This window comes from Colossoma macropomum, unplaced genomic scaffold (assembly GCF_904425465.1).
Source record: "Colossoma macropomum unplaced genomic scaffold, Colossoma_macropomum, whole genome shotgun sequence".
In the NCBI taxonomy this organism is placed as follows: Eukaryota; Metazoa; Chordata; class Actinopteri; order Characiformes; family Serrasalmidae; genus Colossoma; species Colossoma macropomum.
In genome coordinates, this window is record NW_023494808.1 from 658693 (window position 1) to 674968 (window position 16276).

Below are 16276 nucleotides of genomic sequence, written 5' to 3' on the forward strand. Positions count from 1 at the left end.
GGTTGCAGCTGCAGTAGCAGTGACATTTGTATCAACACTGGCGTAGGCATTGTTCTCATTGTTGGAAGCAGTGGTGCTGGTGCTTGCAGTGGGTACTAGTTATGGTGTTGTTATAATTATTACTGTCTATGTTGACAGTGTTGGTGACGGGTACAGATGTAGAGATGATGACATCAGGTATACCCAACAGCAGGTCAATATTCAGGGTGTTCAACTCAGACTGTTTCTGCTGTTTCTGCCAGGACTGAATCACAGAAGAGTTCTCAAACAGCTTCAGATCAGCCACATTTGCCCCCTAAGAGATCACGCACTGTACTCACACTCAGGGCCTGAAACACAAATACATTTTTGTTTCAGTATAAAACCCAGTTCTCAATATGTATTATTTTAGCTCTTTATTGCATATTGACTAATACCAAAAATACATTTTATTCTTTTGCTGTTTCGCACCATAATGACATCAAAGTTCAGACTTAAGAAGATATCGATGTCCATGCTGATGTTCAGAGCAGAAAGAGCTTGTATATCCTCAAGAGGAGCTCCACCTAAACACACACACACAAGTCAGTAAATAGAATATACTTTGTTTCCAAGCTGAGTGAGTAACTCAAAGAAACACATAAAAGTCCCTTTACATATATAAAGAAAAAAAAACAACAGAATTATGAAGTGGAAAGTATTCACATAGCACTGTTGTTTTTTTTTATTTGTCATTTTCTGGAATATTTGTTATGTTTTATAAATACCTCATTATATTGCTGTTTTCCATAGATTTTAAGTAATCAAATCTGTGAAAATGTTGATTATGCTTTTAGCTATTTCATACTACTTTGTTTCTAAAGCACATTTAACAGTGCCAAACTCTTGAGAGAAATTGTGTAAAAAATTACAAATCCATTAATGGTCTTACAACAAACCTCAACTGAGAAGATCCAATACACTATTTATGTTCCACTTTATTTGGATAGCCCCAGTGGATTATCTACAGATGTTCAAACTGATAACAATATAGCTGGTGATTCTCAACACGGTTGAATTTCAGCAGTGTAAGGGTTAGGAATTGGACCAGGGTTAAGAATTGCACAAATTAAGAAGAATTTAACAGATAATTTGTTGGATAATAGTTAAACGCAAAGTAAGCATCTATAAAGCATCTACAATTTCATCCAAATACAGTGTTATCATTAAACTTTGTTTTGGTTCATTCAAACATTCTGTATTTTCATATATCTTAAATATTTTCTATGTAATTTTTATCTTTTTTATATACCATTAAACTATATGTCTTGCTTTTAGGTCAGTATGCGCACAGAAGTTTTTATTGTGCAAATTAAAAAACTGGTACGTGGTAAAGTTATTCTACTCTAATTTCTGGATTAATTTGAATCACAGGTAAGTACTGATGAGTTTTATGGATGTTGGGCACTGAAAAAGGACTTAACTGAAATGTGTTTGTTTGTGAGTTTGCATGTGGGTGTTTTACCCAGGTAAGGGCTGATAAGTTCGTAGTATGTTGTGGGGTCGCTGAGCTCAGTGCTGAATGAGGAGTTGGCGATGCTGTACAGAATTGATTTCTGATCAACAGAGCACGAGGATATATCCAAACCATATACATTCCTGCACAGAGAAGAAGAAAGAAGGCTGCATGTGTACTTCACCTATACAATATGCAATAGACCACACATGATATACAACTTATGAAGCATACTTTAGGTGCAGGTCTGAATATACGTACCTGTCTACTCATGGGCATATGTGTGTGCTGGTGTACTTACCTCAAGCTATCAGCAGTGATGGTTTTGAGGACAATGATATCCAAAGAACAGATGTTTGCGCCGATTGCAAATAGTTCAGCACTTCCCAGAATGTTACCAGGCACACTCAGATACCTCATAATCACTGCAGCACTCTACAACAAACAATCACAAACATTCATTTTTCATACAAACTTACAGTTGTATGCGAAAGTTTGAACCCCCTGTCAAATACCAGGTTTTTTCCACATGCAAAATACCTTAACAAATTCTCTACAAGGAGCAAACTGAATTAACTTAATGATATGTTTCTGCACATTTTTGTATACAATTTATACAACCCCATTTCCAAAAAAATTAGGACGCTGTGCAAAATGTTAATAAAAACAAAATGCAATGATATGCAAATCATTTAAACCCTATATGTCATTTACAATAGTGCAAAGACAACAACTCAAATGTTGAAACTGAGAAATTTCATTGTTTTTTGAAAAATATATGCCTATTTTGAATTTGATGCCAGCAACATATTCCAAAAAAGTTGGGACGGGGGCAACAAAAGGCTGGTAAAGTTGTGTAATGCTTAAAAAAAAACACCGGGTAGTTAATTGGCGACAGGTCAGTAACATGATTGGGTATAAAGGAGCATCTCAGAGAGGCGGAGTCTTTCAGAAGTAAAGATGAGGAGGGGTTCACCACTCTGTGAAAGACTGCACCATCAAATAGAGCAACAATTCAAGAATGTTTCTAAACATAAAATAGCAAAGAACTTTTGCTTTTCATCATCTACGGTACATAATATCATTAAAAGATTCAGAGAATCTGGAGAAATCTCTGTATGTATAGGACAAGGCCAAAAACCAGTATTTGCTGGCCGTGATCTTTGGGCTCTCAGGCAGCACTGCATTAAACAGACATGATTCTGTAGTGGAAATCACTGCATGGGCTCAGAAACACTTCTGAAAACCACTGTCTGTGAAAACAGTTCATCACTGCATCCACAAATGCAAGTTAAAACTCTAAAATGCAAAGAGGAAACCAACTATAAACATCTATAAAGATCCAGAAATGCTGCCACCTTCTCTGGGCACGAGCTCTTTTAAAATGGACTGAGGCCTGTGGTTCGACGAATCAACATTTAAATTTCTTTTTGGAAATCATTAATGCTGTGTCCTCCGGGCTAAAGACTACTAAGCTTGTTATCAGTGCACAGTTCAAAAGCCAGTATTCATGATGGTATTGGGGTGCATTAGTGTACATGGCATGGGTGATGTGCACATCTGTGAAGGCACCATTAATGCTGAATGATATATACATGCTTTGGCAACATATTATGCCATCCAGACGACGTCTTTTTCAGGGAAGGCCTTGCTTTTTTCAGCATTACAATGCCAAACCATCTCTGCATTAAAATGTGTAACTTATTAACACTTAGAAAATCAACAACATGGAATTTGACCAGGGGGGCAAACTTTTGCATATGGCTGTATCCAAAACACAGCGCTTCTGCAAAATATAGACTTCTTCAGCTGGTTTCACCATGTTACTAGCCCCACTTAGTGGATGTCTGTAATCAGCAGTAATGATCAGCTGGTACCTGTAATAATGTTTTAGCCCACACTGCAACACAAAGAATCCAGTGTATCCCACACATATGCACTTGTAGACATGCTACCTGCTCTGAGGTCCAGTCTCCATCATAAGGGTCCATCAGAGAGAACAGTGTGTCAATTGTGGTGATGCTCCACTTGTTGATGTCACTAACATTGGCCACACGAGATGTGGAGCCCAGTAGCTGTATTACACTCTCTGGAAGGCCTGATGGGTAGAGCTGTAACACATACACACCCTTCAAACACTTACAAACCACAACACTGTAATGGAAACACCTTGAACATATGCACACATCATCACAAAACACATATCATATTCAAATCAACACACACTGTCAGAAAGGTCGGAGAGCTGGGCCGGAAACATACTCATGCACATCAACACACTCCATAAATAAAAACATGTACACTATAGATTGTGCCTGCAACATACAGACAAACTGACCTGGTTTAATTTGTTCAGAATGATCATCTGGTAGGTGGCATCTAGCACTTTTTCAGTGATGGCTGCCAGGTTGTCATTCAGGACAGTGATGTCCAGACACAAATCAAACTGTGTAGAGTCATAGTCATAAGGGAACGCCTCATCTGCAATCGTCACTGCTGTGATGTTGCCGACAGTACAGTCTAAAGAACACACACATGCATGCATTATACACAACCATCTACACAGACCACACGTTTTCATTCACATCACAGATACAGTGGTGCCTGTTGATACCTGCAGAACGTTTGAATCTGACGGTCATGTATGCTTTAAACAATCTGCTCAGCTTCCACTTCTGGGTCTTCCTTTTTCTCAGGAATGGCAAGAATGATCTGAGATACCTTTTCCTTACAGGCTAAAACAACATGAACATACAAAAATAAATTAAAACAACACACCCTATGTCATACACAGAATGTAAACTATGACTATAGACTGGCGATGTGAAACAAAAAATATGCATAAATAAATAAACATACCGAACTAAATTGACTCCAGAAGTCTCGTTTGAGGTAGAGGGGGAGGATGCCCAGCTGCCGTAGAGTCTGCTGATTCCATGCTGAGGGATTTCTGAGAAAAAACATGAGGTGTGTTTGAGACTTCCAAACACTTCCATACACTCTATTTTTTTTGACACACATTCACAACATACTGGGGCAAATCAGACTATCAGATGTCTTTGACTGGCTCTTCCCTGAGAAAGTACTACACAAATTCTGAATTCTGAGGAATTCTAAGCAATTATTTCATTAAAACTAATAATAATGTTCATTATTCTGTGTTTATCTGTTCCCTAAAGTTTGTTTGCTCCTTGCATGGTTTTGCCAAACACTGATTTCTTGTTTTCTTTACAGGGTTAAGTTTAGACTTCATATCAAATCTAGTGGTCTCAACTGCTAACATGATAATTGTATTTTACTTTATTCATTTTGATAATGCAGAGGATTAATTGAAAACAGCATTTGCATCTATCTTACACTCAGCTGACTGCAGTGTGGCACAGTGACTACTGCAACCTTACCCTGTCAACATGGACAACAACCCTATTCTCCCCAGACCACAGTAATCTCAGATGATTACCTTGTCTCATATGGACTCAATTTTATTATATGCTCATCAACACTATTGGGTCAAGTGTATTACATCATGCTTCATAGCTAGTAGTTTTACTGAAAACTAACATAATAAATATTATAATAAAAAAAAATAATATAATAATAAATCTAAAGTAAATGCTACAGTCAATTCTGATCATTGGCTTCTTGTTTCTCAGCTCATTAGTCTGGGTATACACTCACTGAACACTTTATTAGGAACACCTCCTTGTTTCTACACTCACTGTTCATTTTATCAGCTCCCCGTACCATATAGGTGCACTTTGTTTTTCTACAGTTACAGTACGCTGAGAAACAGATGGACTACATTGCAGAACTACAAAGTGTTCCTATATGGTCAGTGGAACTGATAAAATGGACAATGACTGTACAAAGTGCTTGGTAAGTGTTTATGCTCTATCAAGTTTGTTTGTTCTCAATGCCAAGTAGTTTATCGCATGTATACGCCGAATGTTAAATGTTGCCCCTCAACAAAAAAGGTCTCAAAATGTTAAACACATATAAAGCAATCTTTAAAAGTTTCTAAATACATGTGCCAAAAGCACATTATATTAAAGTTGTTTCTCACCCATAAGGAGTGTTGCCAATGTAAAGCAGTGCCTGTATAGCATCGACCTGAGAGTCAGAAAGATCATCACAGTTCTTCAGTTTCTCCAGGATGAGTGGGTGAGAGTTCTGGATGTAGGAGGAGTCCAGTGTGCAGACCATATTGCCCAGAACCTCCACTTGATCGCTGGTCAGACCTGCACCAGATATACCCTACAAGAGCACAGATGAAGTATGAGTGTGAAACAGACTGAGAGAGTGTTAGTGTGTATGAGTTTGTGTTTCACCAGACAGGAGTGTGTTTCTTAAAACAGTTTTTTTGAATTCATGTCAGTGAATATGAATCTGAATATAAATGACTGTGTGCATGTTTTACCAAGCAGTCCCGTGCATTCTTGAACAAGATGGACTGTCTATTGAGGACGCTGGAAAGAACCGAGAAATCTGCTCCACCCAGAGCACCGAAATATGACCTGCAGTTCACCTTCTGCACCTTCTCATAGCTACAATAAACACAAAATAAAACAGATGAAATCTTCTGGTTTACAGGAAATATATTTAATGCTTTAAAGACAGGGTTAGAGAGAGAGAGACTAAGATTGACTGTGTGTGTGTGTGTGTGTGTGTGTGTGTGTGTGTGTGTGTGTTTGTTACACACCTGTAATAGAGAAGCATGTCCGAGGGGAAATCAGTGAAGGTCAGAGATGAGTCATCTTTCACATAGCGGTACATGCAGGTCAGCTGGAACACAGAAAACCCACCATTAAACCAATGTTATATCAGCTGCTCCTTCTACTTACACAATGATAATGTGGTAAATTGTCTGTCTATTCATATTGACTAACACTGAACCAAAGGGCTACAGTTGAATATTAGCCAAAATGGCTAAACTGGCACATTTACAGATGTTTATTAATGTTAATTGTCTCTGAATATCAGACTGTATGTACCTGAGACTCTTTCAGGATGACCTTGTTCCTGCCTGTACGTGGTCTACAGGCTTTCACCAGCTGTTCAACTTTCTGCAGTGGTAGATTCCTAACTGAGCTGCAGGTGAATCCCTGCAGTATCGACTCTGACAGCCTGCAGGGGGAGACACACACATACAAGCATCACACAGAGACAAACAAAGATGTAATGTACAGCCATGTATTCAATTAAAAAAAAAACAATTATAAGGAAGTTTTCAGAACCAAAAAGAAAAAAGATGAAGACTAAGCTGTGGAGTTAGTGAGGTTTAGTTTCTGAGTTTGTCAGAATCATGGTTAGCCAGAGCTGGGGTTAGTCAGGGTTAAGGTTAGTCTAGGTTAGTCAGGATCATGGTGTATATGCGTAAATATATGCATTGCAATTATGCTGTGTTTACTTCTGTATTTTGTATTTTTTTCCTTATAGGTTTTAGCACTGGCTTAGGTTTTTTGCAGCATCTTAGCTCAAGGGTAGTTTGGACTGTAACCTTTCTGTACTATCTAGGATACGTTCTCTAAGTATAACCTTATTAATATGCTGTAATGCAAATGTAAATATTATTGTAATTCATGGTTACTCAGGGTCAGGGTTAGTTAAGATAGGTCAGGGTCATTTAGGGTCAAAGTAAATCAAGATCAGTCAATTATTGTTATTATTAGCCAGGGTCAAGGTTAGTCAGGTTATTCAGGGTTAGTGTTAGTCGGGGTCAGATTTAGTCGGAGTTTGTCAGGGTTAGTCTGTGTGAGGGTTAGTGAAGGTTAGTCATGGTTAGGCACAATTGGTCAGGGATAATCAGGGTCATGGATAGTCAGGGTAGGGGTTCGTCAGTGTTAGAGTAAGGGTGAGTCAGGGTCAAGGGCAGTTTATCAGATACTGTCAGAATCAGAGTCAGTCATGGCTAGTCACGGTAAGTTGGAGTTACAAATTAACAGCTTTGAAAATACATGCATATTGCAATTCTATCGTGTTCTCTAGTTATTGAATTAGTGCAGAGTTAGACCGAGTGGCCATATCTATATCCTAGTCAAAGTTCATGCAATGTTTTGAACAGTGACTGACTGAAAAAATGAGTAAAGTACAGTTTATTTGAACAACAGCGTTTTGAACTGTGTCGAACACAGATTTACATAAATCTCTGCATGTGTGTGTGTGTGTGTGTGTGTATGAGTGTGCATGTGTGTAACTCACCCTTCTGTATCCTGAGTGGCTCTGGAAACTGCACCAAACAGCACAGCAGCCTGGTAAACAAACACAAATTCAAACAAGTAAACAAACAGGTGTGGTACATGAACTCTTGCTTTTTACAGGTTAGTATTTGGAACGTGTGCATGTGCGTGTATTATATGTTACCTGTTGTTGTCTCCAGATCTTCTTATTGATGAGTAAAACATTAATTGATTTCAAGTATACCAGTAGTACAGGTTGGATAAACGCTGCCAATGCATCTGGAACATTCTCCACCACTTTGTTCTGGTCTACAGAGACAATCTAGAATAAAGAGCAAGAGAAGAACTTTTCCTTTGCTGCGTTTTCTCATTTACAGCTTGTTTGTGTGAGCCTGTTTCCCAAGTATGGACATGTTTCTGTAAAACCTTTCTGATAGCTTCTGGTAATGACTGGGATTCTGGGAAATATTCAAGTGAATCCATTCATACATGTATATATACTTTCTATTTATTACTGGCAGAAAGGGACAGAATGTGTGTATGTGTCTACAAATAAGTACCTTCTGGACGTATGTCTGTTGTAGAATCACTGGTGCTGACAGAATGTTGGTGATGAATGTTGGATTCTGGGATATAGTCAGAAGCTGAGTGGGTGAGATGCTGGAAACTGTTGCCGAGGGAACGCCTCCAACGAGCGTGCCCAGAGTCAACAAGGAAGAGGCACTGTTGATCTGTCAATCAATAGACCATCCAATTAGAAAACTGATACATCAATTATATAAACTAGCAACATATTAAACCTGCTGTGAACAGGTTTCCCAGACAGCGAGCATATATCGGTGCGCTAGCTTGATCAGGTCGGCACCCCGCTGACTGTTTCCCACTCATGGTCCACCCTCAGACCACCAGGATTATTGTCCTGTACAAACTACAAACTCTAGTTTTTAATCTCCTCAAAGAGATTTTAAATGCACATTTTGTAAAATAAACTAAGTCAAACATTACAAACAAATGAGAGGAAAAAAAAATAAAGATTAGGCCTGATATAAAATGATTTTATAGAAAACGTCACTGACACTGAGCTAAATTAAAATTATTTACTAAACTAATTTATAGTATAACTAAAGAATGGAAATAAAAAAGTTAACTGGACTGTGGGTGGAAAATGAAGGAATGAAAAGTGGAATTTTGTCTAATACTCTGCTTAACCACCGTTGGCCTGCCCAGAAAACACTGAGCAAAACGCTAGGGGTCCAACAGCTCTGCCATTAGCGGGCCGACAGTGGCCCACTATCGTCTTGCTATCAAGGTTGTAGGGGTCTGTAATAATGTACAGAATAATGTTCCACAAAACAACAACAGCAACAACAACTTTTTCATCTTAGCACAGATTCTTTAAGCAGCATTTTCATAAAACAACAATACAAACAATATAAAGACCAGCAGCATTATATGGATGTGTGATACACACTACTAACAACAGAGGTTCACCCTGCGTTCACACAGGCAGCGACATTGCACCTCTTGTCGCCCAAATCGCTGGTTGCTCATTGCCTGTGGGCGTTTCTGAACTTGGTTGCCATGGTTTCACTGACGTCAAGCACAAATCAGATGCATTCCCGCGAAAAATATAAATCCTGGCGAGGAATCGCTTGTGTCCTTATTTTTACTTAATCCCTGTGTCTGTGCAGTCAGTCTGTGCGAAAAACGGTATGCGATCTTTGCGTTTACTGTCTATTTGCGGCAAAAGCAGCGCCGCCGTTACTCGGCGGAGATAAAGTGTGTACTACGCTGCTCAATGCTCAGTTCTTATTGGTTATCGCCACATCGCTTCACTCCTTATTTGCATAAAGTTAAACTCTGCTCAACTTCGCCGCGGCGCTGACTCCGCCCACTTCGCGTCTCCAACGTTCACGCCGCCTCCTGTCGCCGGAAATCGCAGCTCTCATTGAAAATGAATGACCTCCGGCCGCCTCACATCGCTGCCGGTGTGAATGCAGGGTAACTACCAAAGTAACCTATTGGAATGAATGTTGTTGTTGCTGTAAGAAGATCTAAGATCTTCCCTAGACAGCGGGCATATATCAGTCCACTGGCTTAATAAGGTTGGCACCCCGCTGACCGTTTGCCACTGTTGGTCCCCCCTTGGATCACCCAGATTACTGTCCTGCAGACAAGCTGTAACTATTTTTAGTTCTCCTCAAACAGATTTTAAATGCACAGAGATGTTTATTTTAGAAAATAAACTAAGACAAATATTACAAACAACTGAGAGAAAAAAAAAATGACCTGATCCCCATTCAAAAATAAACGTACTGCAGGGAGCAGAGTGCACTCACATTAAAGCCTGCACTAGTGATGCTCTGGATGATGTTGTTGACCTGACCCTGGTTCCAGCCTGTGATGATGCTGAGTATGGGCAGGGTACTGTTTATGATATTGGGGGTAGCATCTCTTATCTGGCCCTCAGTCAGACCAATGCTCTGGTTGCCGAGCAACTCGATGGTGGATGTGGATAAAGTGGGGAAGTTTGTGACTAGTGCTGTTGAAACCTGAGAGAGAAGGAAGATTGAGGGTAACTCAGCAATTCAGCGAGAGGAGAGAACAGACAACCAAACAGTTAAGTAGGGAGACAAATATGACTTGAAATATGGAAGATGACTTGCTATGTATGCCTATTTATGTTTTGATGGGCTGACTGACTACACTACATTATTGAGACATATTACCTCTAAATCAACTCCACTGCAGAATTTGTTGATGCCCTCCAGGATGATCTGGCTGTCTGAAGCTCCAAGAGACACAAACACAGAGCCAGGAGCTCCACACAAGAGCACACCTGGTAGCCTTTACACAAACACAGACAGACATAAAAGCATGCTTACACAAAAATCATTAAAAAAGAAAGAAAATCAGTTAGTGGGGGTAAATGTTTATTTATAACCACCATATTGTGTATTTTGTTAAATAGGAGGTTGAAGTTGGGATGTGTAACTGTGTACTGTAGTATTTAGTGTGTAGTGTGGTACCTGAGGGGACTGAGGTTAGGATTCTGGATGTATAACTGTGGTATTTAGTGTGTAGTGTGGTACCTGAGGGGGTTGTAGTTAGGATTCTGGATGTATAGCTGTAGTATTTAGTGTGTAGTGTGGTACCTGAGGGGGTTGTAGTTAGGATTCTGGATGTATAGCTGTGTGCCGTAGTATGTGGTGACGTTGGATGCAATTTCTGAATTGTTAAACAGCTGAAGATTCTCTGAGTTTTCCAGGAACGCACCGATCTACAGAAGACAATCAGACTCAGTAAAATATAAGATCAATATGTGTGTGACAGTGTTTGTGTTCATAAATTTTGACTGACTGATGTGTTAGCAGGATCGTTGATTTTAATTATCCACTGTGTGTGTATGTTACCTGACTGTCTGATACAAAGGACTGGAGGTCAGTGAGGGAGATGAAGGTGATGAAGAATCCAATGTTGTTAGCAAACCAGGCAGTGGAGTTCAGAAGAGGATCAGAAGAGTTATAGCAGTGGGGAGAGCCATCTGGAAGGTACCACAAAAATATATATCATATATGTGTCACATATAGACACATATATGACGTAACTATGTACTCAACAAAGGTCTAGCGTCTCCTCAGCAAAGATGAATATACAGTGAAAAAGAGAAAGAGAGAGAAATGTAGCTGTGCTTACCACTGCTGTTCAGATAAGCCTTTATAGAGCTGTACACATCAGCTGGAGTGAAATCAGTGCCCGAGTAGTTATAGCTGTTCCCCAGGACTGAGACCCTGCTCATAAAACACATAAATACAAATATTATTAGGATTTTATATATATATATATATATATATATATATATATATATATATATATATATGTTATAGGAGGTTAGGATTGTGGTTGTAAATGGGTGGTCTGTGCTGAGAGAACAGTTTAATGCTGCATTAGCCTGGCAAGCTAGACGTATGCATATTGTTAAAGATCAACCTGTAGTGTGGTGAAGAACTGCTACTTTAAGACAGTATTTTCTCACATGCAGAACAACCAATTAAACAGCATTGTTCTTGTATGACATGCTGGGGGCAGGCAATGGTGTTACAACAAGACCCACACCCGCAGAAAACAAAGTGTTGTACAAAAGCTCAGTGGGCTGTTTCAGTAACACAAAAGAATTTGAACAAATTTTGCAGGTGGAATGCTAATGAACTTTTTTCGAATGAGTGACTAATTTTTGCTCTTAAAGGTTCACTATTTTCACATCATGTAGCGATGGCAGCTGCTTGCTACTGCTAACTGGTTAACACTTAACCTGATAAACCAAAGCTTGTTTCCCATCAGACTGATAAAAACTGGTGCATTTAAGTGCAAATAGCAACTCTGGGACCTACTACAGTTCGAAAACAAAGTTGAGAGAACAGTTTGACGCTACACCAAACCAAGACTCACAGTTTCCTGTATGACAGGCAGGATGTGCCGCTAAGCTGGGTGGGGCTGATGAGCTGAGAGCTGAGGAAGGGCAGGTACTGAGCCAGTCTTACATTAAACCACTGAGCCGCCTCATCCTGAGACGAGGCGCTGAGAGCACGAGACCAAACGCACCCCAACGTCTGTCTGCCCACAGCTGCAGAGACAACCGGCTCCTGCACAGAGAAACGGAGGGAGGAAAAAGAGAGAAAGAGACAGAAAAGAGAGATTTACATATGGATCACTCCATTAAACGACTACCAGAGAGAGAAACTGAGTGAGAAACAGCAGAAATGAATGGATGAAAAAGGACACAGCTGTACCGTCTCCAGGTACTGGTTGGTGCTGTTGTAGTTGTTGAGGAGTGTGCAGAGATCTGACCCGTTCCTGACTGTGTTCGGCCCATTCAGAAACTCATACAGTTCTCTTGGAGAGATGGAGCCCAACAGCTACAGAGCAGAGAGGAGAGCACCACAGTCATTATACAGAAAGAGATATGTGGATAAACTCTCACCATCACTGACTGACAGATTTATTCATGGACTGGTTACTACTGGTATTACTGAAGGACTTACCAACTACATTTTTAACTAGCAGTATTGCTCATTGACTAGCTATATTAATGATAAATTAATTGATTAACCTACTGATAAATAGAATTACGGAATGTCTCGTATTACTGAATGATTCATTATCAGCCTTAGCTATAAGCAATATTTCTGAATGACCTCTGACTGTATTGACTGGATCATTGATTGCACATTAATTGACTAGTGTCATTACTGAATGATCCATTGATTGTACAACCAACTAATGGTATTTCTAAATGACTGAATAACTCTGTTACTGACTGGCTGTATGAGAGATTGGTTCTGTTACTAACTGACTCTAAATCTTGCATTTTCCTTTCAGCTTTAAAGTCAGCAGTACCTCTTGCTGTCGGCTGGCTGGGATGAGGGACAAAAAGGCACTCAGGTCAGGAAGTCCAAAACTGAGGAAGGAGCTCCTGAGGAAGGCATAGAAGCTCCCACCGTGATAGCAACCCAGACTATCTGGCTCTGTGGGTCACAAAACAGCAACCGAATCATCAAAACAAACGTCTCTGTGAAAAATGCATCTCAAAAACATATATTCACAAAGACACACACACATGGATACAACGATATGCCATTTGAAACACACAAAACACACACCTTGGCTGAACTGGTGCTGAAGATAGTCTTGTATGAAACTGAAGATCTGCCCAGATTGTGTCAATGAGAGGCCGCTGTACACATTATCAAATCCTTTCATGCTGGAAAAACAAAGAATGAGATTAATCAGAGATTAGAAATGGTACAGAGAATTAAAAAAAATGGAAACAAACAATAGTTTTCAAAGAAGGTGAGCACACATAGGCAGATCTAAAAGCGAAATTTGATAAAGTCAAAATATAAAAAGAGGACGAATCATAACAACATAAAAAACAAATCAGTACTTTTAATTGCATGCATGCTATAGCAGTGTTAAAAAACATGTAACCGTGACACCAAAAATATGAATCCAGTTTTCTTTAGCACTAGGGTGTACATGTAAATGCTAAAAAAAAATATTTTTATTGGGTAAGAGCTCACATTTCTCTGTATGAGTCACAGCTGACGTTCCTCGGGATAACTGACAGGGTGTTAGGACCAATCCCAGTAAGGAAGAGATGGAGATAAGTCTGGAACCACAGGGCAAAGTCCTGTGGGCTGAAGGTCGGGAATTGGGGCACCAGAGCTAGCAGTGTCATGTTTAGAATGGTTTCTGACACTGCTGGAGGAATCCTAGTTATGTTCATCTGAAAACACACAGCATTATGGGTAAGCGCTCACTTAAAATAACATTAAAAGGAATTTAACATTGAAAAAGTATGCTCCACTTCAAGTGCTCTCAGCAGCTCTAATGTTCAGTAATTGTCAGACAATTGCTAATGGACATCAACAATATCTGCCCTCATCTGACCACCTGACTATCATTTTTTTTTACAATCAAGCTGAATTTTGATTAGCATAAAAATACCTTAACACAGGGGTGCCCAATCCTTATCCTGGAGTTCTACCTCCCTGCAGAATTTATCTCCAACCCTAAATTGATACTTGATCTAGGTAATGAAGGCCATTAGAGGCATCTGAAAATTAGTGCCAGGTGTTGGATCTGAACCCTCCAGGGTGGTAGTTCCCTAGGACCAGGATTGAGCACACCTGCCTTAACATATTTGGTTTTGCAATTTCATCTTTTAGACATTTAATTTTGATAAAAATATTGCTCATTTTGTTTTGGCTTCCAACATGTTAAATATTTCTAATCCTTGAATTAGAAATGATCAGGATGATGGCTGTGGACGATCAGGGAGCCTTTTCAGTTCCTGTTTATTCCACAATACATTCATAATATTTCTCCTTTGACATGTTTCCTCTACATAAATCTTCACAGTGATACAAATTCCACTGATTTATCTACAAGCAAAAATATGGCCACCCTCAAGCACGTGCTATGACCTTGTCTGCAGATATAAAAACTGAAATCTGTTTGTTGCATAAATATTCAAGGCTCACATATTAACAACTTGTACAGCCATCATTCGGCACAGCTTTATTGTTTAGGAAACATTATCTCTCAATTCACTAGCAAATTAGCAGCAGATGGTTCAGATTGAAAAGGTGACGCCTATTGGATTGCAAATTTCAAACTGCCACAGATTTGAAATGTGACTGGGATAAGGAACTTGACTAGTATGTGGTAACACTTGCACTCTAAGCGCAGGCCATTTTTACTGTTATATCCCTAATTGAGTCAAAGCCAATTCAAAACAACAACTATCACAAATTGCTATAAAGCTGGAAAGGGAAAAAAGGCAGCATGTCCAACCAATGACAGAAATGAAGTCAGCCACAGTTTCTGTTCAAGCTGCCACTAACAAAACATTATTAAACAGCTCACTGCCCTTGAAAGAGATGGTAATGCATTTCCGGCCATGGACGGCTATGATGTACAGAATATAGAGCAAAGGCTTAGATGATTACACAGCTCTCAAAAGCGTTAGACCCTTAGGAGACTGTAAGATATTCGCTTGCAGGATTTCACTGAACTGGGCTCCATACATAAGTTGCTTTATTAAAAAAAAGACATCCATGAACATAAGAAGAAGCAGGAAAACAAATGAAGTGAAAACATTAGCGATGGTCATGTAAAAATTAAGAATATTTACAAAAAAGAGGCAAATTGTCATTGTTTAAATTTTTTGATCATCTGTGCAAGGCAAAAGAACTGAAAGCAAAAGAGTTTATAAATGTTCTTTCTAAAACTTAAAAACACTAAGGGAAAAAGTTGATAAAGAGGAAAAAAGGTGACACAAACCAATACAGTGACTTTGACAAAAGTCTGAAAGAACACATAGAGCTGCTCCTCTCCAGAGGATGAGATTATTCCCGTCATCAATTCTTTCACCAGCGTCTCATTCTCTAGAGCACCAGTTGATGGATCTAGTAGCAGCTCTGCTTTCTGTTCTGGAGAAAGCAAGTCCAGAACCACCACCTAAAGGGGATAAAAAAAGAAATTGTGTTGAAGGTAGTTTTCTATCCCAAAATCATCAACCTCCAACGCTGGGTAAACGCTCTACAAATCTAGCCTGTTACACCAATGTCAAGAAAACACAAAACAAGCACTTACCCCAGAGATATTCAATTCTTTAAGATCAGAGTAGTCTGCTGTTGTCGAGAACAGACCCAAGTTGACACTCAGCCAATCAGAATCACTCTGGATATCCTTTCTGCAAACTGTTCAAACAAGGAGCAAAAACAAAAAAAAAGGACAACGGCACAGGTTCAGGTCATATCATGAGGTCACTGCATCTAAGAAACAACGACTGCGAGACATTATGCAAATGCATGCGTGGCAGCACAAGCGTGCGGAAGGGTACCTACCTGGTGTGTTTAGCTGTGCAGCAAGATCCTTCAGGTATTTCACTAAAACCTTTGTTATGTCCTCCCTGTTGCTGGCAGTCATTTTATAGAACACAGCACTTATTCCTGAAACACTGCAAGAAAACAACATTGTCTTTGATGAGAGACAGACTTCTCCACGGTTCCTCAACCTTCTTCCCACTGCCACGTCCCTTTCATTTCTACCTTGTGTCGGT

General features: G+C 39.5%; 1 protein-coding gene across 1 annotated transcript; it reads right to left on the bottom strand.

The window, feature by feature from the left end:
* Positions 1-51: 51 nt before the first annotated feature.
* Positions 52-16260, bottom strand: LOC118797684. The gene is given in 29 exon segments (XM_036556960.1): positions 52-295; positions 297-329; positions 451-545; positions 1484-1617; positions 1776-1909; positions 3430-3585; positions 3813-3994; positions 4089-4209; positions 4334-4424; positions 5538-5728; positions 5892-6018; positions 6174-6256; positions 6466-6598; positions 7673-7722; positions 7835-7972; positions 8211-8381; positions 9990-10202; positions 10380-10497; positions 10806-10930; positions 11064-11194; positions 11347-11441; positions 12100-12293; positions 12441-12566; positions 13048-13175; positions 13311-13411; positions 13731-13936; positions 15496-15672; positions 15808-15914; positions 16062-16260. Coding segments are annotated over 29 exon segments (3930 nt in total). The 5' UTR covers positions 16192-16260; the 3' UTR covers positions 52-55.
* Positions 16261-16276: the final 16 nt, after the last annotated feature.